General features: G+C 40.0%; 1 protein-coding gene across 2 annotated transcripts in view; it reads right to left on the bottom strand.

Moving 5' to 3' along the window:
* The window catches only part of gatad2b (GATA zinc finger domain containing 2B), a 55,026-nt gene that overhangs the window by 6,578 nt on the left and 22,602 nt on the right, over nucleotides 1-25,846 (bottom strand). Inside the window, exons 2-10 of one of the 2 annotated variants that reach the window (XM_084563887.1) lie at nucleotides 19,098-19,478; nucleotides 14,485-14,614; nucleotides 12,071-12,202; nucleotides 11,174-11,302; nucleotides 8,492-8,662; nucleotides 7,234-7,594; nucleotides 6,735-6,937; nucleotides 3,093-3,203; nucleotides 2,690-2,900 (exon numbers count right to left, since the gene is read on the bottom strand). In XM_084563887.1, coding sequence (XP_084420013.1) covers nucleotides 2,690-2,900; nucleotides 3,093-3,203; nucleotides 6,735-6,937; nucleotides 7,234-7,594; nucleotides 8,492-8,662; nucleotides 11,174-11,302; nucleotides 12,071-12,202; nucleotides 14,485-14,614; nucleotides 19,098-19,477 — 1,828 coding nt within the window. In that variant the 5' untranslated portion in view covers nucleotide 19,478. Of the gene's footprint in view, nucleotides 1-2,689; nucleotides 2,901-3,092; nucleotides 3,204-6,734; nucleotides 6,938-7,233; nucleotides 7,595-8,491; nucleotides 8,663-11,173; nucleotides 11,303-12,070; nucleotides 12,203-14,484; nucleotides 14,615-19,097; nucleotides 19,720-25,846 lie in introns of those variants that run through there. The other variant, XM_084563888.1, reaches the window with a different exon arrangement.

The following is a 25,846-nucleotide window of genomic DNA, read 5'->3' as shown; positions in this document are numbered from 1 at the left end:
TACAATAAACAATATTTGCACATTCTGAATGTCCTACCAATGTGACAGCATTGCACAACTAATTGCACCATATACTCTTACTTTTTTATTTTTTGTATTTATTTTTTATGCTTAGAGTATGTTTATTTTCTATTCTAGTTCAGGGTTAGGGTTATTTTAGTTTATTTTAGTTGTGTGAAGAAAGAATTTCATTGCTCAGTGTGACCTTTGCTGTCTATAGGAAAACTTCTGCGTCTTGGTCATTCTCCGCTATTTTATTTAGAACTGCATCATGCCACAAGTTTTGTTTAAAATCGTGCCTTCTATTCATCAGATGAGCAACACACCAAAATGTCCATCTTCTGCAGTTAGATGACTTACACCGATCAGCCACAACATTATGACCTAATATTGTGTAGGTCTCCCTTGTGACTCCAAAACAGTTGAGTTGAGGGGAGGGGCCTCTGTGGATCATCCCACAGATACTTGATCAGTTTGGGATCTAGTGAATTTGGAGGCCAGGTCAACACCTTGTGCTGTTTTTCATGTTTTTTGAGTTGTTCCGAAACCGTTTTGTGTGTGTGCCTGTGTCAGGCTGCATCCAAGGAGTGTCAGCTCAGATGTGATATCAAGCAGCTAGCTAATAATAAAGGACTTGGCACTGGCAGTTGTAACACTGTAGATTTCAAAACACTGAGCCTGATCCAACTGTCTTCTCAGTATTGTCTTACAGTGGTGGAAAAATGTTTTTGGACACCCCATGCATTTTTGAAATATTGCATTAAGAATCACTCTTAGGTCCTCAAGTGCAATGTATTAAATATATTAAATATATTAAATAAATATATAATTTATTTCTGGTTGCTGTGTTTCATGTCTATATAAAGCCAGCACATTTGAAAGTTCTTCAGAGGCAACAATGGCCTGATCCACATGTGCAGGGAAAAAGTGCCGAATGACATGACAGGAGCTTCAGCAGCAGTGGACAAACAAAACTGGTGCCCAGAGTTCCACCTGTACTGTATGTGGACGACTTTTAGATCATGGCTTAAGGTCCTACAACGCTGTCAAGAAGCCCCTGATCAATGAAAGACAGAGGTTATTCCGGCGTTGGGCCCAAGCATGGGACCTGACTACCCAGGGCCCAAATAGGGAGAGGGGCCATGAAAATCCTGATTTATTTTTTTATTTATTTATTTTTTGAATGAATGCATAATGCATTTCAAATATATTGATAACATCAACTGAGAGAATGAACTTTGTGTCACAGCCCTCCCAACATATTAGTCTGGGGGCCCCCTCTTGGAGATGCAAAATGGTTTAGTCCGAACATAGACAGCGGCCGGCGACAAGTACGTCAGTGAGCCCAGGTTGAATGACCTGGAGGCTAACTGTCATCATGCAGCCCAAAAAACACAAATCGGGGTATCAGAAAAAGAAAGAGAAAATTAAATAGGGCAGAATGAGGGGAAGCAACTGTTAACTGCTTTCCTTCCGAGAGGTGAACCGAGTTTACTTGTTGTGTAACTGCATCCAATTAAAGTTAACGTTGTCGTAGTCCAGAGTCAGTAAATTACATCCTTACATCTCGTGAAGGCTTTAGCAAGGCTTTTTTTCTTTTTCTGCAAGCTGAAGAACAATTTTATTGAAAAATTATATAGTTTATGTGATTTGATTCTCTGTGTACAGTTGGTGGCTCCTGTTCAAGAAATCAAAATGTGTCATGGATCAAAACATTATACACAAACCAGATGTAGCCTAATGTTTATAGGTGTTTGAGCACAAGTAGGCCAAATGCATCAATTCAGGTGGTGAATGAAAGAACCAGTTATCAATATAATCTGATCTAATTTTAGCTTAAAACCCGATTTATGCTTGTTTATATATATATATATATATATATATATTTTTTTTTTTTTTTTGCTCACGCACTGGCATGGATAGAGGCCCACTGACATTAATAGTGTACAGGGCCCAGAATTTGGTGCTATGCCCCTGGGCCCCAGCACACATAAAAGGACAGCCAGGAATTGGAAGAAGATTCTGTGGTGAGATGAGTCCAACAGATGAGTTTCCAGCTTTATCTTCCTCCTGCTAATGTGAGGGTATGCAGAAGCCCAGGCGAAGCATTATCTCCAGCATGTACAGTGGCAATATCATGGTTTGGGGATGCATGAGTGCTGCTGGTGTTGGTCATCTCACTGTCTGTGATGGCACATTGAACTCTGCCAAAACCCACATGCTCCCTTCTGCACGTGTACTGTTCCGTCGAGGTCAAAACTGGAAGTTTTAACAAGATATTGACCCTTGCCACACATCCAGTTCCAGTAGGACTTGGCTACAGGAGCACAGTATCCAGGTCTTACAGTGGCCAGCTCAATCATTCTCATTGAAAATCTGTGGGGTCTGTTTCAAAGAGTAAACCAAAGAATTTGGAAGAATTAAAAGGAGTAATTCAAGAAGAATGAGAAAAGATTAACCCTCAAAAGTGCGAATGGCTCGTGGAGAACATGCCAGCCAGGATTAGAGCTCTACTGCATGCTAAAGGCAGGACTACTAAATATTAATTTGATGATGTGATGGTTTATTTATTTTTGTTCAGTTTTGAACACATTCTCTGTTGTCTGTTGACTTTGATATTGACAATGTTGAGAACTGACATACTGAAACAGTCAAGAATGTAGTTTTGTTGCAGTTGAACATTTTCTACCTGGGATGTTGTAGATTTGACGACGGCTGTCATGCTGCAGTCTATTGCTGCTACTGCTGCTGCTTCCACCACCGCTGCCACAGTGCTTGGCACTGGTCATACCCATGAGGCTGCTGGCCACAGACAGCTGGGAGGCCTGGGCAAAGTTGGACAGGACACCTCGAGCAGAGTTGGATAGACCTCGCTGCAGGGAGGCCTGAGGCTGGGGAGCCTGAGGACAATGTAGACATTATAAACTTGCCCACAGTAAACAAATGAACACATTGGTCAGTAGCAGAAGCAGTGCATTACTAACTTAGGCTAGGTATCAAGTACAGAGACCGGAGATTTTCTGGTGAGTGCCTAAACACATGTTTAAAGTAATTACTGTTGGGCTTTTGTTAGGTGCAGTGCTACAGTGTACCTGACGGAGGGCATGATGTCGGATCATGTTTTCAGTCTTGGAGGCATTGGTGCCAGTAGGGGCCGAGCTCGGTGAAAGGGCTGCATGCTGCTGCAGCCTTTGTTCAATCTCCTATGAAAATATACAGAAATTCACATGGCTTAGTACTTTTCTGAACATGCGAGGGAATTAAAAAGTCTCTGCACCCCTTTTTATCCATGAAGCATATGTGATGTGAAAACAACAAAAACAAAACAAATTTAAAGTTACTGTGCTTCTCTTATGTAAAAAATAAAACCTATATAATGTAACTGAAAGTCATAGTGAGATATTTCAGAGGAAAAAAACAACTTTTTGTGAATTTGTGTTCAATCAGATTTACACTCATGTTAAAGTACACACGTGTCTTGGGCTGAAGAGAATTAACTGCAAATAAATCTAAGTTCTTCTTCAAGAAACATTTTGAAGAGCTTTTTGAAGTGATTTCTGATATCTTCTTGCAGTGGTGGGCTGTCAGGGCCAGCAAAGCTTTCTCTGCTGGCCTAAACTTTATCAAAATCACTGACTTACATTTTAATATTTTCCTATTAATCTTTTAATTATTCCCAATAGCCTATTCTTTTCATTTTATGTCTTGTCCATCTCTCAGCTGCGGCGCTTCTGGCAGTGTAACTTTACATTAGAGCTTTTATCAATCATATTTCAGAGATCATGTGTTGCCGGAGTCAAAGAAATCTGCCTGGGCCTTCACAATTAAAACTGTAGGCAGCTGAAGCTTGAAATACATTGTAATGATGCTGTTCCTTTAACCAATCACATTTCAAGTTTCAAGTATTCTTAGGCCTTCTCTGTAGCCTAAGGTAGCGTCAGCGTTTTTCGTGTCCTCTGACTGGATGGTCAGACAGCTGCTCAGTTTAAGCCAAGATAGCGGTTCATGTTCATCTGTTGCACAAGCAAATCGTCCCCGCAAATTTTTTGAACCCACGATGGCAGAAAGAGGACAGGCTACCGATTTGGTTGCAGATCTTCTTAGAAAGCCATTTTCACTGAGGACTTTTAAGGAAAAGCTGGATATTATTATGAGGAAGGCCACCTAATCCTGGAGCTAGCTAGCATGACCCAGCTGGTGAGTCTGCCTTCAGGTCAACAAATATGAGCGCAACTCTTGATTGTCAGGCTCCAAGGAGAACTCTAAATTGTTTCTTAAGTTCTGGTGAGTAATATGAATTATATTTACATCTTTTATGTATATTTTTGCCATTTTATTAGGTCGACATTGATGCTTCTGCTGGATTTGACGTATGATGGCTGCCGTGAGTGAAAGGAGACTTTTTGAATTGTTCTAAGTGAGATTCTTGCTTTAATAATGTCATTCATCTCACAATATGAGATACCCATCTACGATGCAACGTGGTTTCTATAGCAGTGGCGTCACAATGATCGTATTAAGAGGCGTTTTGAATAGGGTTGGAGGGCATTGAAGGCCTAGGTGGAAAATGCACAGCCCACCACTGGTTTCTTGGTTGTTGCAACTACAAGAGTTGAATAGAATTGTAAGAATTGATCCCTCCAAAATTAATGAAAAGACAAAGAGAAAACTTGTTAGGGGGCAACGAATTTTGTCAGTGCCATACAACATTAAAGGGGCCACAACTCTTTCTGGCAGGTAGTAGTTGCTCCCCACATGGGACATCTATCTCCTGTATTCTTCATTTGTCTAGGAAACGGAGCAAAGTGGCAAGATGTAAGCCTTTCCTGATGAAAATACACATGTAAGCTCAGCTGAACTTGGCAAAAACAAACATCTAGTCTGTCAAAATCAAGTGGGAAAAAAATAAAAAAAGAACATATCTACAGCGAGGCTAGGTGGTGGTAGCATCATTCTTTAGGTCTGATTTTCTTTAGTTGGAACAGGGACTTTAGGCTAAAGGGAACAGGTTTCAACTTCAAGTTCACGTCACACTGGTACAACCTTCTGTTGTCTGTAAGAACGCAAAAAATAAGGTAACCCCCTTTCAGTGATACAGGAAACACACAAAATAAACAAATGAAGGACTTTCACATGAAGGTTTAATGTTTGGGAACGGCCCAGCCAGAGTCCAGATGTGAATTCTACAGAAAATGTGCGAGGAGACCTGAAGAGGGCCCTGCAACAGATAGAAGACTCTTGTCCAAACAAACTGATTCCTGTAATAAAAACAAGGGTTGCACATCTACTGTATGTATTAGGTTATTTTATTTTTATCTTTTATCCTTTAAAGGTGTCACTATGGTGCTCAGGGGCATTTATACAGTTGAAACCAGATGTTTACATACACTGTGTTAAAAGACACATAAACCTGTTTTCCTCACTGTCTGAAGTTAAATCAGACTAAACCTCTCCTGTTTTAGCTCAGTTAGGATTACTAAAATCTGTTCAAACAATTACACGCAAGTATAGACACCATGGGAATGTCCAGCCATCATACCGCTCAGGAAGCAGACAGGTTCTGTGTCCCAGAGATGAACATGTTTTGGTCTGAAATGTGCGAATTAACCCCAAAACAAAAGCTAAAGCCAGAAAAAAGCCAGATTACAGTTTGCAAATGCACACAGGGACAAAGACCTTCATTTTTGGAGACATGTCCTGTGATCTCATGAAACTAAAGTGGAACTGTTTGGCCATAATGACCATCGTTACATTTGGAGGAAAAAGGGGGAAGCTTGTAAGCCTGAGAACACCATCCCAACTGTGAAGTATGGGGGTGGTAGCATCATGTTGTGGGGCTGTTTTGCTTCAGGAGGAACTGGTGCACTTCATAAAATAGACAGCATCATGAGGAAAGAGCATTATATGGAAATATTGAAGCAACATCTCAAGACATCAGCCAGGAAATTAAAGCTTGGGCGCAAATGGGTCTTCCAAATGGACAATGACCCTAAGCATACTGCCAAAGTAGTTACAAAGTGGCTTAAGGACAACAAAATCAATGTTTTGGAGTGGCCATCACAAAGCCCCGATCTCAATCCCATAGAAAATTTGTGGGCAGATCTGAAAAGGATTGTGCGAGCGAGGTGGCCTACAACCCTGACTCAGTTACACAAGTTCTGTCAGGAGGAATGGACCAGAATTCCAGCAGACTATTGCGAGAAGCTTGTAGAAGGATACCCAAAACGTTTGACCCAAGTCATAGAGTTTTAAAGGCAATGCTACCAAATACTAAGGAAATGTATGTAAACTTCTGACTTTGAAGAAAGTAATAAAAAATTCTCTAAGAAATTCTCTCTCTCATTATTGTGGCATTTAGCAAATAGAAATAATTCTAATAATCTTAACTGACCTAAAATGAAAAAATAAATAAATTATGTGTCTTTTAACACAGTGTATGTGAACATATGGTTTCAACTGTAGGTGGTAATGTCTACATTCAAGTTGAAAATGTTCTGCTTTGATTTATATTTGTTTGATTTTTTACATCAGAAAAAAAACGTTTGTAACAAGTTATTTTAACATCATCACCGATGTCTCTTTTGCAATTCGTTCCTTTAAATCACAAAAAGAATAGGGTATAAGACAAACATACAAAATAATATAATTTATGTTTTACTCGGGTGTGAGACTGTAGGAAAACTATAAATAAAAAAAATAACAACAAAAATGGAATAAAGGATAGTAATCCTGACCTGCTCTTGCTGCAGGGCCTTGACAAAGGCGTTCTTCAGCCTGTTGGTATGCTCTGCCTTTAGAGCCTTCTTCTGATTGGATGTCATGCACTGCTCACAGAGGATTCGCCCATTCTTCTCTTGCTTCCAGTGGGGAGTAAAGTCAGTACGGCACTGAGCACAGAAGAAAGGCTCCATACGAGCCAGCGTACCTCTGAGTTTACCTATAAAGAACACCCAGCTTAAGCCAACAGTAATACTTACAGTCATAGTAAAAATAAGATGCTCAGGGGACACTGGAGTTGGAGTCACTTACCTGGATGACTTGCACCTATAATGATAGTTCTACTACCAAATTATGAAAATATAATTATAGATTTAACTTAACCTTTATGCTATATATGAAATGAGTAACCAATAAACAATCAAATAATAAAACTAAATCTATTTCTGTGGTATTATGTGGATAAGGAATTCAGTCATCTCAAAGCATGGGGAAAGTGGGAGTGTCATAGCTTACCTTGACTGTCTAGCACACTCTGCACCACCTCCTCTAGGCCCACCATGTAGATGAACTCGCTGTTGGCAGCAGAGGGCAGGAAGTGGAGAAGAGGGGCTGGGGGTTTAGGCGGTGGGATCTCCAGCAAGGTTTTTTCCAGCTGCTTCCTTAGAGCCAGTTTGGCTGCTGCCTGGCTGCTGGACTGGTCAGCAATGCAGCTCACTCCTCCACTGGCTGAGCCAGACATGGTGGATGGACTGACGGCTGAAGTTCCACCAAGACTGCCTGCCACCCCGCCTGTTCCTGCTGCTTGCATGTGGGCTAGGTTCATGTATATAGCACTGGAGCCTGAGCGCTGGGAAGCTGCCACCTGCTGAGTGGCCTGCAGAAAGACACACATTCTCAATTACTTATCACAATTTTAAGTCTATAAATGTCAGACTTCTGAAACAGGATTTTTAGTATTTGGATTTCAAAGCTTGTGAAAAATAAGATTATTCTTATTTTATATTGCTGTCTCATGTCTAAGCTTACATAACTCATAGCCAACTTGTCAAAGTAAAATTTACTATAGTTCATGTTGTATAGTATAGTGTTGCCATTTGACTGACCTCAGTATGAAGACAGAACCAAATACAGATCGTACACCACCAAAATGGGCTACCAAGCCCACTTTGGTCTTGGTGGTGTTCTATCTATATTTGGTTTTGTTCTAATTGAGTGTATAAGACCATTTAATCAGATATATTTTGATAAAACTGTCCAAAAGATTATTTTGATCAATTCTCTTTTGAGAATGAATTATACATTAAAAACATGAAATTACATTAATATTTTAGCAAAAGGGACTTGTGCTTTTTGCTTGATGGAGTGAGTAGAAATGGGGAATAACTAAATGTAAGTAACCTAAAAACCTAGTCATAGAATGCCATTCACAATCAGCAGCTCTAACGTGGTGGATAACAGGAAACAGAAGATACACATGGGCCAAATGCGACCCATGTCGTTGAGAGGGAAACTGATGACATTTAGTAAAGCGTGGCTATGGTCCCTCAGTGTACCTTTCTTTTATACTGAGTCTATGTTAGCTGACCAGTTCAGACTCTGAAGCACAGCAGACTGCATTCCCTGTAGCTTTTATGGTACTTAATGAGGTGGTTATTTCCTAGATCGGCCTCGACACTGATCGGTACATCTCTACTACTGTCAGATGGAAGCTTCGAGCAGAGCACAATGTAGTGATTGGTGTGGTTAGCTGGAGCTCGGTATGAATCCATACCTGCTGATAGCTGACAGCATTGGCCAAGCTGCTGGAGCTGGAGCGAGACATCCCGGGTTTGGACGAGAGCCTCTGGCCCTGAAGTTGGGCGGGGTTGGGAGCTATCACTCGCTGAGACATCAGCATGGGTGGCAGGCTAGCACTGGCAGCTGACCGGATGACAGTATGACCCTACGGAAGGAGATAAAGTTTTATGATTTTTTATTATTTTTTTTTTCCTGACACATTTCATTCAAGATGTGAGTACAACAACACAGTCATGTCACATGGGCTGAGAATAGTCTCATTAGTTCTTTCTTTTTTGTTGCCTTCCGCAAATCTCAACACTTTATCCAAGCCGTTTTTACAAAACCATAGGCCAGGTATTCCCACCCAAATACACTCCCATGCCAATTTATTACGCACTCTAGTGAAAAATTAATGCATTCTAATATAACAATGTTGCACTAAATCTTCAGTGTTAAATTTAGCATTTGTTCAAATTAACACAGAGCTGTTGATTCAACTGTGTTTTGATTTTGGAGGCTGTGGTTTGTAGTGCTATTGAATAGTGTGTTACATGTTACTATTAAGTCAACTGCCCCATTTTAGTCTGTGGGCTAGGTTAAATAACAGAAACACCTTTGTGTTTAATTCATTTCAATTCAGTTTACCAGTACCTCAAAGTACATCCTCCAAAATGATCCTCCAGTTGAATTACCACCTTTCTTACGCTATTTCAACATAAACACAACATCAGAACAGTCATAAAGAGGAATTTAATAATAATTATAATTATAATAATAATGATAATACATTTTATTTGTGGACGACTTCCTAAGCATGCAAGGTCACCTTGCAAAAATGCGGGAACGTATAAAACATCATAAGAAAACAAAGCAATGTAATAAAATGGAAGTCAGTTTAAAAGTATTAAAGTATCAAGTCATATACAGGAAAAACGTGTTTAAACGGAATAAGCAGTTTTAAAAAGATTGTGTTTTCAATCTTCAGTTTGAAGGTTGTCAGGGAGTCTATGTTTCAGATCTGTGGAAGAGGGCTCTAGAGGCTCGGAGCAGAGCGACTGACCATGGCATGCCCCATGATAGTCTGGCAGGTGGTGCAATAAGTTGCATTGTGGATCTAAGAGTGAACGAGATTACACAGATACGATGGAGCATGACTGTGAAAAGCTTTGAAGGTAATTTGCAGGATATTTTATTCAATGCAGAATTTAAAAGGAAGCCAGTAGAGCTACTGAAGAACTGGGGTCATGTGATCTATGGAGGGAGTTCAGCTAATGAAACCATGACATTTTTGAAGACATTTGGAGAGTAGACCAAAAGGAACATAACCACAAGAATCAATGCCTGATGTAATGAGGGCATGTATGAGAATGGCAGTGGTATTCTCTGTCAGGAATGTAAGGAATCAAGTAATGTTCCAGAGGTGGAAGTATGCCAACCGAGTGACATTGTTGATATGGGGTCCTAGAGATTAAGTACGGTCAAGGATGACACCCACACTCTTATCCAAGGAGTAGGAAATACAGTGAAGTTATCTTTATTTAATGAAAAAATGTTAACTTTTTCTACTAAAATAGACTGAGCTGACAGTTTTGACTTAATTTCTGTTTTACTGTTATTGTCTTATTTTTATTTATTTATTAAAGTTAATTTGTAAAAAGATGCAGGAGAACCTGGAATTGATGTCAGTTAGACAGGCAGAAAGGGTGAGTGTTGATTTTGTGGAGGTTGGCTTTGTAGACAAGTAGAACTTAATGTCATCTGCACAAGAAGAAGAAATGTATCTTGTATTCACACAGATATTGCCAAGGGGAAGAAGGACCCATCACATAAGTTGGAGGAGATAGTACAGAAGGATGCACATAGATGGAGAAAAATAAGAACTGTTAAGAGTCTGAAGTCAGCTGTCATGAGGAGGTCAGTTGTGATTTTAAACAGAGCTGTTTTTGTTCTGTGGGATGAGACTAAAATTATTTTAAAGTTACTGATAACAGTCATACATCTGAGCTGCAGGCTTTTTTTTCAAGCATTTTCGACAGAAATAGTAAATTTGACATGGGACGAAAGTAATGATGGGTAGTGGAAAGAACAGAGAAGGCAGGCAGGCTTTTGCGAGATGGGTTTGAAGAGGATCTAACTTACAGGTTGATTGTTTGGAACAGTGCATTACTGTTCCAAACAATGCATTTGTGTTCACTACTGCACCTTGCTGATTTGGCAAGTGGTTGTATACAGGACCAATGCAGTATTCAGCCAGCTAGCATTAACAATGTGGACAGCAGAGGGCAGCAGTTGCTTGCTGAGTAAACTGACCAACTCAGTTATACCCTTCTTCTAATTTAATTTTCTAGTTTGTATATACAAAAAGAGACAAGGAGAAACACAAGGGGAGAGGAGTTGAGGCATTGGGCACAAGCCCTGCTTTTAAAGTGATGTCAATATGATGTGTGGCACAGCTTCATTGTTTGTCAATTGTTCTGTTATAGCAATACTTTATGATATCTGTCACACAAGCACACCAATGTTTATGACAACATTTTAATTCAATGCGCTACTCAACCCTGTGATTTTATTTAAGTCAAAGACCTCTGGGTTTCTGCTCGATTCTAACTAAAGTTTATCTTTCCTTATACCTCATCCCTCACATGTAAAAAGCATAAAAAACACACACACTGACCTGTGCAGTGCGGAGATTCTGGGGTTCAAGGTTGTGTAGGCCTGGCCTCACGGGCAGCTTCCCCAGGCCAGGAGAGCTGTGGATGGGAGGAGCCTGCACAGAGGAGGCAGCATTCTGGACCACTGGGACCTGCACAAAACATTATAAGAGGAGTATAACAGCTCAGGCATCTCTGACACTTCCTATGATAACATTTTCAAATAATTTTTTTTAGATGCTGTCAACATCAACATGCACTCATACTGAACACTTGCCCTGCAGTCTAAATAATATTTTGTTCTATAGTCAGGTCTTTTACAGCTAGACTTCTCTGTGCTCCTATTGATCAATGCCTCCAAAAACAAATTAGCAGTTTTGAAATTCTGCAGAAAAGAGAGAGCAGAAAATTTTAACACATTATTCATTTTGTCAGGATAACATGAGATGCCCAAGACAAATGCTTGTTGTTTTCCACTACAACATGCTTCACACTCTTTCCACTCTCATTGGCCTCTTTAACAACCCATGATTGGCGGTAGCAAATATTAACTATAACTCATTTATACATGAAAAAAAAAAACTTCAAAAAATGTTAAGCACTGGGGCATGCTTTAGAAGAATGTTAGGAATGTTGTAAAATAAATGTTAAATTTTTTGCAGAAGGGTTTTAAAACAACACCATAAATTTTGAATGTTTTAGTTATTCCAAGTGGGGTAAAAACTTCTGGGATATTTTACATTCAGAGGCAACTGACAACATAGTTTTAGACTGAAATGTGTCCTGTAGAGTATAAATCTCTTTCAGTTCTTTAAATGTATTTATTTACATTCCACAAGTTAATGTTTCACTGTCAGGCAGTAAAAATGAGATTCTACAGACAGATGGCACTTGATTGTCACATCAGCATAAACACTGACCTTTTGCACCACATTTTCCTTTTGCATCTGGCTCTGTCTGAGCTTTTTGAGCAGCACAAGGCGGGCTTCTTCCAGTCGCAGCTCTTCCCTCAGAGCTTTGATCATCTGCTGCCTTTCCTCTTCTGTCTTTCCCTGGAATACAAACACACACGCGCACACAGACACACACACACACACACACACACACACACACACGGACATACAGTAGATGAATGAGTTTATTGTGTGGTACTGAAATGAATTACCTGGTCCTGTGTTGCAGGAAGTGACCAGATGGTAACATGATATCACCTAGACTGATACTCAGGCCAAAAGAATGTTGCCAACCTCTACTGTGTAGAACTGTAAAACCCTTATATACAAAAAGAGACGAGTATAGTTAACTTTAGTCACAACTGATGTGATCTTTTGGATTATATTTATAGATTCCGTTATTAATCGTAATACCATATTTGATAGTTTAGAATATTTCATGAGACTAATCTTCAGATTTTAGGAGACTTATCTGAATAACACTGTTCCAAAATAATTAGTGCTGGTGTGAAGCATAATGAAGCTGTAGATCAATATTGCCGTTCCAACAGCATCCCAGCAAGACCATTGATAAATATATCTTTAACTGATGTATGATATACTAAGACATGTGCAGCTGGTCTCAGACAACCTTATAAACAACAAACAGTAAACAAAAAAATTATTGTTTGGTAAAAGTGAGAGGAAAATAGGTATGGCATATATAAACGGACACAGCACCACACGAGAACAAATAAAAATGTAAAATATTTGACTGTGTAATGTACAGTCTATGAGTTCCCTTCCCTCAAGAAAAATATCATGGCCTCGTATATTATCATGATAATATGTGTTGATATATCCTCAACAATTACAGTTCCGTCCACTTATTTTTCAACAATGACCATTTTTATTTTAGCCGTTTATCAAGACATATTCAAGTTATATATAATGAATACAGAGGTGTCAAGTAACGAAGTACAAATACTTCGTTACTGTACTTAAGTAGATTTTTCAGGTATCTGTACTTTACTTGACTATTTCTTTTTCTGACGACTTTTTACTTTTACTCCCTACATTTCTACACAAATATCTGTACTTTCTACTCCTTACATTTGAAAAACAAGCTCGTTACTTTTTTAACCTCCACGTAAAAGACGTGACATGATCGGACATGACTAAAGAATATTATTATTATAGAGAATCGGACTAGAGAAGGAAAGTCGACGATGCGCTTCCTGTGTTCTTCTTCTACTGTTTTGAACAGGCAGCCTGTTGGTTAGTTTGAGCTCTGCTGCCACCTAGTGACTGGAGGCGTGTTTATCGTTCAAGCATCAATAAAGACAGTAATACTGAAAGTCCACCTGACCCCACTATTTGAGAACTACTGGTCTAATGTGAAAAAACTAATTCATGTGTGGTGTGGTTTCTGTTGCTATCATTAGCTTTTTGAGGATTTTTTGGAAGCTAGTTTACAATGTTAGCAATGCTATGGGAACACATCGTTTTGATAGTTTATAGCTAACACTAGCTAGCGGTTTAAAAACAACAACCCAATAACCCTCAATTTATTATTAAAAATTATTCAGATGTTCACGCAGGACATCTGGTCCATTCAGTCTAGATTATTCTGCTAGAACTTTTTCATTTTGCAAAATTAACGGATGAATTGTTTCATTAATGGCAAAATCATTTTTACTTTTTACTTAAGTACATTTCAGAGCCTGTACTTTCTTACTTTTACTTGAGTAAAGGAGTTGAATCAGTACTTTTACTTTTACCAGAGTATTTTTTTACACAAGTATCCGTACTTTTACTTAAGTACAGAATGTGAATACTTTTGACACCTCTGAATGAATATAAACTTAAACCATATGCTCTTAGTTTAATTTACTTTTAATTAATTCAGATAGTTTAACAAACATATATGAAACATGAAACTGAAAGATTTTTTAACTGAATTCCCTATTTTCAGGGCCTTAAATGTAGTTGGTAAATTCAGCCTTGTAACCTGCCCGTAAGAAGTCTCGCTCACATCATGAGCCCCATTCTCTCTCTGTTTACATTCTCCACGGACATTTTGGATAGTTACGGCATGGTAACTTGTATATACTTTGTATTTTGTATCTTGTTGTATTTATGTTTTTTTTTTCTCCTTCAAATGTCTGTACTTGCACGTTAAGCTGCTCACTCTAATAACAAGCATAATAATCCAAACAAATACCTTAACATTCATTCACTGTTGATGTTTGGACACCTAATACAATAATAACAACAACAACAACAACAACAACAACAACAACAACAACAACAATGGCTCTGATATGCTATTCTTGTTTAAAGCATTATAATTCATTTAGTATATTTCATCAGTCTGTGCAGATTGCTGTCGATCGTTTTACCTTGAACATGTTGAGGTTGGCCTGGTGCACACGCTCCTCGAGCCGAGGTGTTGTTCTAGGACTTGACACCTCGTTGTCCGACAGGATGATTACATCTGGAGATGGGGTTTGTCTGTCATGGTCCACATCACTTCATAGAAAAGGCAAGGCAAGCAAAAAGTCAAAACCTATGTGGAATAACATGTTGTGGTCTGATGAAGTCAAAATTTAACTTGCCCAAAATTGTGAAGGAATGTTTAGTGCAGAAGCAACACAGTTCATTATCAAAAGAATACTAAATCCACAGAGGAAGACAGTGGTCACAGCGTCATGTTTTGGGGCAGCTTTTCTTTAGCTGGCACTGGGGCTTTGGAGAAGGGGGAATGAATTAGTTTTAGCACAGAACCCTCTGCTGTTGACTACTTCCTGAGTTGCCGATTAATGATTAACTTTGGTTAACCAATAAATAATAAACAGAACTTCCACCATTGAACATTTATTCCAACATAATCATAGGTTTCGTTCAGACCTATTCAGTATTGCCAAGTGTGATTCACCTTCAGAACGACTGACTGAATGCAACTGTATTATCCTGTAAAAAGCATAATGCTAATGTTATTTGGCCTAATAAATCTATGCAAAAAGAAACTACTACTGCACTAGTGATTGGAATGAAATATAACAAATAATAGCACAACTGAGACTCCCACATACTGACCGCCACCAAGATCTGTAACAATCCAAGTGCTGCCGCTACTATCTCGTTGTTTTTGGTCAAAAGGTCAGAGAATCTTCTTTGCTGAGCATCTCATGTATAGCGACTGTGCTAGAAAGGTGGGCAGGGTCTTTTTTATTGAACGTGTGAATTCTATACACCTGGTTTGGGCTTTTTTGGTTATTTCTCTGGAAGGTGTCACTTTAGCAATTTTAAATTTAAAGATGCAAAAGCAAACTTTGATATGACTTTTCTTTTTTTGTTTGTTTTTAAAATGTATAGTAACAAAAACCTAACAAAAACCTGCTATTTAAACAGGGTCCTCGAGACTTTATTACTGCATATGGGTGATTATCTTTCAGCTGGCAACAATTTATTTTACGCCAACTGATGCAATGAGTAGCTTCTCATTTCTTAAACAACCATATCGAAAGACACATCCCATGGTTGCGGAAAAGATGTTAAGTCTACTTAAGAAAGGTAAAACCATTGGCATGCATCAAGCAGAGAAACATCTAAGGAGATTGTAGAAACTACTAAAATTGGGTTAAGAACTGTCCAACACATTATTAAAAATTGGAAGGATAGTGGAGAACCGTCATCAACGTTTGGTGAAATCAAACAACAGAAGAGCTCAGGGCTAAAATAGTTAAAGTAAGAGCATTTCCACACGTACAATGCGAAGGGAACTCAAGGGATTGAGACTGAACAGCTGTGTAGCCTTAAGAAAACCATGGGCTAACTGGGAAAAAAGGCTTAAATATATTCAATTAAAGTTTATGCTAGGGAGCATAAAAATTGGACTGTGGAGCAATGGAAGAAGGTCATGTGGTCTGATGAGTCCAGATTTACCCTGTTCCAGAGTGATGGGGGCATCAGGGTAAGAAGAGAGGCAGATGAAGTGATGCACCCATCATGCCTAGTGCCTACTGTACAAGCCTGTGGGGGCAGTGCTATGATCTGGGGTTGCTGCAGTTGCTCAGGTCTAGGTTCAGCAACATTATGTGTCCAAAGAATGAGGTCAGCTGACTACCTGGATATACTGAATGACCAGGTTATTCCATCAATGGAATTTTTTCTTCCCTGATGGCACAGGCATATTCCAAGATGACAATGCCAGGATTCATGGGGCTCAAATTGTGAAAGAGTGGTTCAGGGAGCATGAGACATCATTTTCACACATGGATTGGCCACCACAGAATCCACCCTTAACCCCATTGAGAATCTTTGGGATGTGCTGGAGAAAGCTTTGCGCAGTGGTCACACTCTCCCATCATTAATACAAGATCTTGGTGAAAACTGGATCGAAATAAATCTTGTGACACTGCAGAATCTTACTGAAACAATGCCACAGCAAATGTGTGCTGTAATCAAAGCGAAAGGCAGTCCAACAAAAAAATTGTGTGTCTGACCTTTTTTTTTTGGTGGGAACTTTTAGTGTATACCTTCCTAATATTGTGTAGGTCTCCCTTGTGCCTCCAAAACAGTTGTGACTCATCGGAGAATGGACATAGGCCTTCTGAGGGTGTCCTGTGGTGTCTGGCAACCACCTTTGGGTCTTTGGGGGCCTAGGGGCCTTTGGGTCCTATGGGATGAGGGGAGGGGGCTCTGTGGATCAGGCCTGTTACATCCCACAGAGACTTGATCAGTTTGGCATCTAGGGAATTTGTGCTGTTTTTCATGCTTTTTGAGTTGTTCCTAAACTGTTTTAAGTGTGAGTGCCTGTGTCAGGCTGCATCCTGCTGGGGATGATTGCTGCCATCAAGAAGTGTCATTGCTATGGGGAGGGGGTGCCTGGTCTGATCTTGGTGGATGGTACATGTCTAAGTAACATCCACATGAAAGCCAGGTCCAAAGGTTTCCCACCATAACATTGTATTGTCACAAGATGGTCAATGTTATTTACTTTTCAAGCGGTTTTAATGTTGTGGCTGATCGGTGTACAGTACAGTATATGGATATACAACAAATATACTATGCACATGTACATACAGTATACTGTCTGTTTTCGGGTACCTGTATATACACATCGGGTACATATACTGTATAACACAGAATTATGTTCAGTTTATGTTGTTCCAATTCTGTCTTGATTTGTTCACTGCTTTTAGTGTATAGATTTATGGAGGTTTCTTTCTTGATGTTACGTACTTTGTGCTGCCGTGTCATTTTAAATTCCCATATACTCTTTAAGGTACGTGTTGTATTGTCTTTTGCATTCCAGTCAAAACTCCCCTGCCAAATAATATTTAACCATCATATGATATGATTGAGTATACAGTTTATCAACACTGCCATAAACATTCAGGTCATCAGTGGCTATGATCATTCTATAAGCAGCAGTCACTTTTTAGTTCAAGTGCTATTGCTATTTTTGTTGTGAATAAGAATAAAATAAGTCAAATTGCTAAAACTTGTACAAAACAACTCATCTGCATTTCGCAAGAAAATCAGGGATAATGTTTCACTTTGATTTAAAGGTGTGCACATATAAAACTTAATTTGTGATTACATTATTGCTTCTGGTCAAACCAAATTGTAGGAGGAAAAATGTGTAGTCTGCAGTCCCCACTGGCCAAAAAGGGAAAACTGGTGGCAAATTTAATGATTTGTAAGTAATTAAGGTCTATTTTTCTACACTTAACCAAATATGGTTTTGTAAGGAAGTAAGGATCACGGTGCACCATGAAAGCTATTGTTGATTCTGGGCTGTTGCTGGAGCTGGTCCTGAGCCAATTCAACTTGCAAAGAACCAGTTTGCTTTTCCACTGACAAGAAAGCCACCATAAAGCCACAGTGTAATGTCGCAGCATATGCTAATACCAGTTTTGTACTCCCTCTAGCTTATTAACTTTTGTGACGGACCATAGAGCGAGAAGAGTTTTATCTCCTCTAAAGACCAGTGGTGCTTCAATTTCCCATCCAAACTGAAGCTCTGTTTTTTTCCCAATTTGGATTAGGACTACACACTGCACTAGCTTTAGAAAAATGGTGAGAGAGGTCACAAAGATAAGATAGCCTTGATTGATAGTCTAAGATTGTTCCCCAGTAACTATCATAAGTAGTACTTGGTCTAGACCAGCAAGTGATGGGTACCACTCTCAAAGTAATTTTTGAGCGCCAAAACAGGAAGAATTCATTCAAAATCTGGCTCTGGCTCCAAACAGCATTTAAATCGCTTTGGTGGAGACTGGGCACAGATGGCTGTGCGATGTATAACACAGACAGAGGAGTCTTTCTCTTGGTGAAGCAGTCTTGCTCATTGCTACTGAGCTGCTGACTTGATAACAGTCATGAACTGATGATGATGATGATTTACAAATATTAACAAATTTTGTCCAGGAATCTAATGTTTCTTTTAACAACTGAACCACTAGGAAAAATTAAATTTTTTAGTGTTCTAAAGTGAATTATATCCCTATGTATTGATAAGTTTCTAGAAGCTGCTTTGCTGGCCACAATACAGACACAAAATCAGAGCCAGTGTGTTGTATGACTCCCTATTGCAGGGATGGCTAACCTTGTACCACTGATAACAGCATTCTACAGATGACCAAACGTTAACCCACTGACAACTTACTGGTTCAAGAGGTGTTTAAGCACCTCGATTCCTGAGGTACCTAATAGGCCTTTAAATTGATGTAATCAAGTAAATAATGCCAGGATTTAGTTTCATGGTCTTGCAAGGTTGTTCATGTTAGCTAACTGTTATGGCTGCCTACAACACTGGAACAGAACAGAGCCATTATTAAAGTTATTTTATTTTTCTGTGAAAGAAACTAAATTATCTTTAATATCAAGGTTGGGGGATGAGATAAGATAAATTCTTAACCCATCCTAGAAAGCAGCTTTCTTTTCTGTACAAGCAGGTTTTTCAGAGAGAAACAGTCTCTCCTCTTTGCAAGTATAATATTCTCACCATCTTCTCCCGGAGCTCATGTCTACCGGCTCGTCCAGGATGTTCTCCTTCCCATTTTTACTTGGTCCAACATGGCTGCTGTGGACTCCCAGTCTCAGAGTCCCATTCAGCTTCTCCTCATAAGCAGCACCCATTAGGCTCTGGTGGTGGAGGGTACTAGCACTGGGGCCTTTCCCGTCTCCCAGTGACCCTGAAACCTCTATGGCTGCTAGGTCAGCTAGGTCTTTGCGTTTAAGTAGTGCCAGCATTTTGAGGCGCTCCATGGCCTCATGACCCTCCATTTTTAGGCGTTTGGCCAGTGCCTCTTCTCGCTCACTGGGTGACTCCAGGCCTCGCTTTAGCAGGTTGAGCCTCAGCGCCTCCTCAGACATCCGCTCCATCCTGAAGGAGACAAAAGAGGATCAAAGCGTTAGCTGAGTCACTTCAACTAAAGTGAACTACTAAAGTCTTAACTGGGTTTAAGTCAGTGGCAAAAAGACGTAGTGAAAGACGGACTACACCAGGGCTATTCAATTAATTGGGAATTGGGGCCAGCTCATGAAACTGAGGCAAACTAAGGGGCCAGAGAATAAAAGTAATCACGGTAACAAATAAAGAAATTACAACAACATACTGAAGGAGTCAGTGTATTCTATTTTGTAAATGCAGAACAACACATGCACAAAGGGTTGCCAACTCCCTGAAAAATAAATAAGGGACACCTCATTGGCAGGGCCAGCCGACCCGATTACCTTCACCCTTCCCGGCCTGGTGAGTTTTTTTTTTTGCGTTTTTTTGTGTGTGTGAAACGATTTTTGAATTAGATGCCTATTTTTGAGTGATATGAACACGTGCAAAACAAATTATTATTCAACAATTTACTTTTAATACAAAATAACAAAATTAACAGAAACCTGTCCTGCTTAACTTAAAACTGTATAAATTAATATAAAACAATACAAAGCAGAGCATTCCTCTTGTAAAAGTGCAATAAGAAAAGTTCAAACAGAAAGTGTGAGGAAAAGTTGTTGCTTTGTTGTCTTCTGGTATTGTCTTCGCAAACAACAGTACCTCGACCAATGAGATGAGCGGGATTCCCGCTTTCAGCTCATCGGTCACAGAGCAGGAGACATTGACATTTTACTATTTTTGATTCTCACGGTAATATGGGACAAAGTACTTTTGTTTCTAAATACGGAACGATCCTGTTTTTCAAGGGACGGTTGGCAACCCTCTTCATATGGACAACTACTGAATTCATTTTTTTTTTAAAGCAGAGAGAGATATTTTGTCTTGTTAGCCAACGTTCGTGCTTGAAAGAAAGAAGTCAGAGCGGTCAGAGCCAGACGTATATACAGTCAGCGCTCAGAGTCTTGATTGGTCAAGTGCGGTCCCTCAAAATATAGGTCCGACTTAAACATGTCCATACTATATCTCCTACTGCACGAGAGAATGCACAATTAGCCATAGTCAAGCGCTGTATTAGACTATCCATATGTAATAACTACACAACACTGTAAGGGCCGGTACAAAATTCCTCAGGGGCCGGACCCAGCCCGGGGGCCGCCAACTGAATAACCCGGGACTACACCATTCCTGAGAAAAACATCTGATATTTGAACAAACCAGCCAAACAAACACATCCACTCCTGTCAATCAATTCTTTACATTAAAAAAGGGATGATACTAATGGTGGACTTGCAGGAAGATGTGTTGCACTTTATGTATTTACACTATCTCAACAATCAACCACAACACATCTAATATTATATAGTTTTCACATGTACCATAAAACCAGCTCTTAATGGTTGAGAGCATAGACAGTATAAAGAAGGCGAAACTGCTGCTCAAAAGTGAAGCCAATGCAAGCAGAGTTCCCCCTGGTGACAGGCTGCAGTGGAGGGGCCATGTTAGTGGATGGGACTTGAATAAAACATGAATGTACACATCAAATACATTTTTTTCAAGGATGGTTTCAGTCATTTAAGGTAGTTATTATAATATTGGTTCATATTCAGTTTTAGTTAGTTATTTGACGCTATACAAACCATGTCAACCTTGCCATGACAAGAACTCCATGAATCCAACATTTCCTAACTGGTGGAGGAGGAGCAGAGAGCAGTAGTATTAAACGAAAACGAGAGTGAGTCTGGCGGAAGTGCGGGCGGATCACATAGATTGGCTCTGGGTGGCTCCAATCTGGGACAGTACTGCGCAGCCTCTGGCTTTATCTGAGCATTAAACATAATATGCAGTGCTTACAAGGGAGGTGGTGTCTTCATGAACTTTCCTTTTTTCCCCAGCACAAGAAAGGCCACTATACTCTGTGACATACTCTGCAAACTAGGGTTGGGTATCTTGGGGATATTCTGAATCGACTGGATTAATTTAGACATGGTTCAGTTGTGAAACAATTTATCTTAGTTATGAAATACACTCACCGGCCACTTTATTAGGTACACCTTGCTAGTACCGGGTTGGACCCCCTTTTACTTTCAGAACTGCTTTAATCCTTCGTGGCATAGATTCAACAAGGTACTGGAAACATTCCTCAGAGAGTTTGGTCCATATTGACATGATAGCATCACGCAGTTGCTGCAGATCTGTCGGCTGCACATCCATGATGCAAATCTCCCGTTCCACCACATCCCAAAGGTGCTCTATTGGATTGAGATCTGGTGACTGTGGAGGCCATTTGAGTACAGTGAACTCATTGTCATGTTCAAGAAACCAGTCTGAGATGATTCGCGCTTTATGACATGGCGCGTTATCCTGCTGGAAGTAGCCATCAGAAGATGGGTACACTGTGGTCATAAAGGGATGGACATAGTCAGCAACAATACTCAGGTAGGCTGTGGCGTTGACACGATGCTCAATTGATACTAATGGGCCCAAAGTGTGCCAAGAAAATATCCCCCACACCATTACACCACCACCACCAGCCTGAACCATTGATACAAGGCAGGATGGATCCATGCTTTCATGTTGTTGACACCAAATTCTGACCCTACCATCCGAATGTCGCAGCAGAAATCGAGACTCATCAGACCAGGCAACGTTTTTCCAATCTTCTATTGTCCAATTTTGGTGAGCCTGTGCGAATTGTAGCCTCAGTTTCCTGTTCTTAGCTGACAGGAGTGGCACCCGGTGTGGTCTTCTGCTGCTGTAGCCCATCCTCCTCAAGGTTCGACGTGTTGTGCGTTCAGAGATGCTCTTCTGCATACCTCGGTTGTAACGAGTGGTTATTTGAGTTACTGTTGCCTTTCTATCAGCTCGAACCAGTCTGGCCATTCTCCTCTGACCTCTGGCATCAACAAGGAATTTGCGCCCACAGAACTGCCGCTCACTGGATATTTTCTCTTTTTCGGACCATTCTCTGTAAACCCTAGAGATGGTTGTGCGTGAAAATCCCAGTAGATCAGCAGTTTCTGAAATACTCAGACCAGCCCGTCTGGCACCAACAACCATGCCACGTTCAAAGTCACTTAAATCACCTTTCTTCCCCATTCTGATGCTCGGTTTGAACTGCAGCAGATCGTCTTGACCATGTCTACATGCCTAAATGCATTGAGTTGCTGCCATGTGATTGGCTGATTAGAAATTTAAGTTAACGAGCAGTTGGACAGGTGTACCTAATAAAGTGGCCGGTGAGTGTAGATTTTCACACAAATAATGCTGTCATTGGGTCCCTATATTTTCACATCTTGCATATGGCTTTGCTTCTGTCCAGCTTTTCTCTGTGATCATAATTTTTAAATCCAGACAGCTATCAGGCCTGACAATTCAGTCAAATAATCTATACCCTTCTTTTTCAGATTAGTTGATTTATTATTTGGTTAACTACTAACTACTAAAGAGAACCTCTCCTATTACCTTTATTCAAACATAATCATATTTTAAGATGGAATCTATACATAAAGAACCCACTTCAAACTAACTTTTTCTAATTATACCATTTCCCACAAAAGACTTATTCAGTGTTGCCCTAATTAGGAAACATGTTGTTTATGATATTCTGACATTAATTAGCAAAAATCACATTGAGGAGCTGTATTATTCAGTAGACGGTCACCATTCACACCTATGACCAGTTTAGGCATAAGAATATACAAACTCTGCAGATTGTCCCCAGTCAGCTGGCAGGTTGGAAGCCAGAGCCAGCTGCGAGCACTTCTAACCACTGCACCATACTGCCAGCAGCTATATTATTTAAATGCTAAACATTGTTTACTCCCATATGATGCAGAAACAAACTGATTACAACTTGTCAGTGCAGTGGAAAGCAGCAAAGCCATAATAGCGACTAGCACCTGCTCTAAAGTCTTAGCTCCTGAGTGAAACAGATGAAACAGAGAGCCAGTGGATCTTCTCTGTTGACTAGCTCACACTTAGGGTCCGATCTCAGTTTAGCACTCTGTATGCATATAAACCCGAACGCCATCTGGGGCGCAGTAGAATATTTTAATAAGTGGAGGTCTCCAGTAGATCTCCACCGCTGCTCCAGATTGAGAACAGCACTGTTTTATGTGTGTGCATCATGACACACATAAAACTTTAGTTAGACCAGCACAAAACACATATTATAAGTTCAACCCTGGACGTTTCCATATGCATAGTAATCTCTGGTAGTAAAGGTAAAAAACATCGGCGACCTATACAGCTCCTCATACAGCAATATGATCGCATCAAAAATTAACATAGAATCACACTTGTTTACTCTTTTTAAACTTTCATTTGTATATACTTAGATTTATTTTTTAGTTAGTTAACAGCTACAGGGACAGAATATTTTAAAAGGCTCTTATTACAAATTTTTCTGAATGAATGAGACAAGCCCTCAGAGGTTGTGCTGCAGTTATGGTTGGGTGTGTTTAGTTTTAAGTACGCAGGGTATCTTTTTAAAGAATTCTCACCCTTTTAACTCTGGTTCAGGCCCTCTATTTGGCAGAAGGAGCTATCATAGTTGGGGATGAACAAAAACATTACAAAACGTTGATGTATTCTGCACAAAATTACTTATTTGTGTAGTCAAAAGAATGGTTGCTGCACTGCTTTACATAATATTGCAGACCACTGAAAGAAGCCTACTGGTTCTATATAAAGTGGATGGTGGTGGCTGTGGCTCAGTTGGTAGAGCAGGTTGTCCGCAAACTAGAAAGTTAGCAGTTTAATCCCAATACATTTCGAAGTGTCCTTGATTAAGACTCCGAACTCAAAGTGCTCCCAGTGTCATTGCGACTGTAAAGTCCCTTATGTACCAGTACCAATATGTAGAAATGTGCTATTTAAGTACAAGACCATTTACAACAATAATCTCGGGCTGAAACCAATTTTTATTAGTCCTGAATCATACAGCAATAGCTGACTTCGGTAACGCAGACCAACAGGATTGGAGGGCTCGTACATTTAAATGGCACCTGTGCTGCCACAATTTCGCGAACAAATTCTGATGGCAGAGTTTAAATGTGTTCCTGAAAAGATTGTGGTTTACCTGAATGAGCAGAAGGTGGACACACTATCCAAAGCTCCTGTGCTTGCTGATGAATTTGTTTTAACTTACCGTGCCGTTTTACCGCCAGTAAGTGTCAAAACCTCCGCCTAAAAATGTGCAGCGGGTCAGCACAACTTCCAATAACACCCGTGAATGTTGTTACTGCCACGAGACGGGACATCTGATCGCTGATCAGGGGTCGGGTTGACCGAATATTTTCCGTCATCGATCGTTTTTTTTTAAAAATCTGAAGGCCATCCGTCATTTTGACAGATTGCAATTCACACCCCTGACCACTTGATGGCGAGTGACCTTATTAATTGGCTCTTGTCTCTCATCGCAGTTTGCGTTCCAAACGTTGCAGAACTTTTGTCGGTGCACGATTTCCTGGTACACCGATTACACTGATGCACACATCAGAGCTCGGCTTAACCATAGATCATAGACATATATACAATATATATGTATATATGTCTATGTCTATGCAGCTAACGGCTACCAAAATGGAATTTGCATACCACAAAAGTACTTCAACTCTACGGTACCGTCTAAGAGCTGTTTACACTAGTAGTCAATGAAGTAGTTAATGAAAATTAAATGCTATTGAATATGTCTTTATTATCATTTTTTAAAATTAAAGAGTCGGGTAAAAATGGATTATGACGGGATTTTTATGACGCTGTCAGTCAAAATTACAGACAACGAAAAAGTCTACCGCAACCTCTGGCGCTGATTGCCCTTTTTGTTCATTCTGTCCATCTTCTGTTAGCCCAGACAAGATGAAAATGAAACATGATAGGAAAATCATGGATTGGAGGGAGATTAGTGGTTGGTGAAAAGGTGTTGGCCCACTCTTCCAATCTCCAGCTCTGACCTCTGGGCGAAGTTCTGCAGTCCGTATGTAATGGAGCAAAAGCTGAGTGAAACTATGTTTTGAATACCGACGTAAAACTGGAGTGACTCATGTGAACATGTTGAAGCCATATTTCTCGGGCAGCAATGTTGCTGGTGCCTCTCCCTCTGCCTCACTTCCCACTGTAGCCTCTGTCACCTCTGTCATCTCTGTCACCCTGTCTATGTACACTCCCAACAGTGACAGTCATTTGGCCCAATGTGAATTTGGTAAAGTTTCCATCACTTATCTTGGCAAGCAAGTAGGTCAAGGTCAGGTGCGGCTAGTAGATGCTAAGATCCAAGCCATCTGGGACTACCCAATACCCCAAACCAGGCGTGAGCTCCACTGGTTCCTGGGGATGACTGGATATTACTGCAGTTTCTG

This window comes from Chelon labrosus (assembly GCF_963514085.1).
Source record: "Chelon labrosus genome assembly, chromosome: 16".
Taxonomy (NCBI): Eukaryota; Metazoa; Chordata; class Actinopteri; order Mugiliformes; family Mugilidae; genus Chelon; species Chelon labrosus.
This window is presented reverse-complemented; position numbering and strand designations above follow the sequence as displayed.